Source organism: Morus notabilis, unplaced genomic scaffold (genome assembly GCF_000414095.1).
Source record: "Morus notabilis unplaced genomic scaffold, ASM41409v2 Scaffold8831, whole genome shotgun sequence".
NCBI lineage: Eukaryota > Viridiplantae > Streptophyta > Magnoliopsida > Rosales > Moraceae > Morus > Morus notabilis.
The window spans coordinates 1-2609 of record NW_010366014.1 but is presented as its reverse complement, the minus strand read 5'-3'; the positions used below and the strand labels follow the sequence as shown (position 1 = coordinate 2609).

At 35.3% G+C, this 2609-nt stretch overlaps 1 protein-coding gene across 3 annotated transcripts in view; it reads right to left on the bottom strand.

Moving 5' to 3' along the window:
- The window catches only part of LOC21384148, a 3891-nt gene extending 2834 nt beyond the window's left edge, over positions 1-1057 (bottom strand). The window contains exons 1-2 of one of the 3 annotated variants that reach the window (XM_010109045.2): positions 265-1050; positions 22-172 (exon numbers count right to left, since the gene is read on the bottom strand). In XM_010109045.2, the coding sequence (XP_010107347.2) occupies positions 104-172; positions 265-906 (711 nt within the window). In that variant the 5' untranslated portion in view covers positions 907-1050 and the 3' untranslated portion in view covers positions 22-103. Of the gene's footprint in view, positions 1-21; positions 173-264 lie in introns of those variants that run through there. The other 2 variants (XM_024172840.1, XM_024172839.1) reach the window with 2 other exon arrangements.
- Positions 1058-2609: the final 1552 nt, after the last annotated feature.

Here is a 2609-nt window from a genome sequence, read left to right as displayed (position 1 = left end):
GTCCAAACACCAAACTCAAAAGATAGCACAATGGTCTAATTTCAAAAGAAAAAAAAAAAAACAAACGGCCACAAGTGACCATATTGCCTAAGCCGTCCGCATTCTACTTCCCAAGAAAAACATCGGTGAGAACAGTATTTGTCTGCAGCGAAGCCTTCAACAAATCCAATCCCTATCCACAGAAACAAGCACAATTAGTCTACATATATATATAATGATATAATCATATAACTAGAAAAACATAACGATTATAAACACATGTACCTCTTTTATGCCAACCGAAACAGTCTTCTCCTCAAGAGCACCCACCTCCTTAACATTGAACTTATTGAGCATAGTAATGCTTGATATGGTAGACATGGGCTTGACTTCTAGATCGTCCATTATCATATACGTAACGACACCTTTCACAAAACCTCCCTCAGCAGACGACACCCCCGCATCAGGAGGTGGGGGAGCCACGTAGACGAGCTCCGTAGTGATGGAACTACAAGAGCAATTAGTACACCTCGCTCCCGGCCTTTCGTCGGACCCACTTCTACGACAGTTCCCGCATATGTACAGTTTTTTACCAACAGATGTGTCACTACTGTTGGTCAACGAGAGAAGGGTGGCCAAAGAAGAAGAGCCGATTGATGAGTTGGGTTTCAAAAGAATGTCCTTGCTGACGTTTGGTTGTATGTAAGTGTCGCTTAAGCTTTCGAAGCTCTGGTAGAGCTTTCCGAGAGTTCCCACCATGCCATTTGTCGATAGGAGCCGGATAACTGTTCCCACTGGCAAAGACAAAAGGGTGAAGAGAAAATCAACGAAGTCCTTGGCTGCTTCAGCAAACAGGACTCTTTTTTCCTTGGAGTCGATCAGAAGTTTCAGAGTTATGTTGGACTCGGCCGAGCTTGACATTGCCATACAGGAATCGGTCTTGGTGTATAAGCTGTCTGTATGAGAATTTATTAGCTGCTAGTATTTCAAGTGATTGGATTACATAAATGCTGCAGAGATCAATGATCAACTATTTATAGGAACACTGCATCGTATGAGCTAATTTTGATGGCATGCTTTTACAAAGTTTAGTACACTATGGGTTGCTAATTTTGATTGGTACAACATTATAACTTTTTGCTTCTCATTGGACTGCGCCAAAGTGTTGATAGAACATTGCAGGTCCTTTATGAGTTGTTTTACTTGGCCATTAAGCTTTTATGGCTAGCTATCAAAGCTATATTACTCTTTGCTTTAGCTTGTAATTGGTATAATTATATAACTCTTTGCTTCTCATTGGACTGCGCCAAAATGTTGATAGTACATTGCAACTTGGCTATTAAGCTTTTATGGCTAGCTATCAAAGCTATGTTACTTAATTGCCAAGTATGACGTACAACAATCTTCCACGGCCAGAAGAAAAAAATTACTACAACTATCTTACTACTGATTATGGTGGTACAACAGGGAACGACAATCTACGAGGCACTCTTATCTAACATTTGTGTTTGGAACATAAAAGAATAAGCATAGTAAATTTCATCGCACTAAAAAATTAAATTTTTTTTTAAAATGTCAATGTACCAATGTAAAATTCAAAAACATAGGATACATCTAAAAGCATATTTTCCTACTGCTTTCGTTTCTAAGAGACTCTTTTTTAATGTACCAATCTAAAAGCATACATCTAAAAACATAAGTGCGTGTGTGCAGGAGAGAAAAACTTTTCTGGAGACATAGGCGCGTGTGTGCAGGTGTGTGGAGGAAAAGTGAAAAAAACAAAAAAACAAAAAAACAAAAAAGTGTGTGTGCAGGTGTGTGGAGGAAAAGTGAGAGAAAAAAAACACAAAAAAAAAAACAAAAAATATGTGTGCAGGTGTGTGGACGAAAAGTGAGAGAAAAAAATAAAAAATAAAAACAAAAAAGTGTGTGTGCAGGTGTGTGGAGGAAACGTCAGAGAAAAAAAAACGCCAAAAGTGTGTGTAGGTGACAGTGACGTGAGAGAGAGAAAAAAATATATACATCCTAAGTGCAGTGTAGTATTTCAAAATAAGAAAGTAAATATATGTTTTGATATTTTAGTCTTCTTTCGCACTAATAATTTTGGTTTTTTGTGTTATTAAACAGATACAATACATTTAAATTAAGTCTTATATACACTTTAAAGTGCGGGATTGTGATTTACTCATTGACACTATTTATGAAGATAAATCTTATGTACACCTTATGGTGTGAGATTTCTTATTTATAATACTCTTAAATAAATTCCTAATACACTCATGGTGTGTGGTTCCTCGTTCTTATCACAATCCTATGATTATCACTAAGACTTAGATTTCTTTTTAGACATATATAAATTAAATGTAATTTCAAAAAAATTAAGGATTAAAAGTTTCCTAAATTATTTGTTATGATTGTGAATTCACGGTAAAAAAAAAAAATCTTTGCATTTGTTACTTTGACTTAGACTTTCTTTATACAGAAATCTATATAAGTTAAAAGTAAATACAAACCAAGAATTTAAACAATTGCTCAATTATATATTGGTGTGCATATATTGGTGTGCAGTATTCCCATGGGAACAATCAAACAAATGAGAAGAGTTATATATATATATATATATATATATA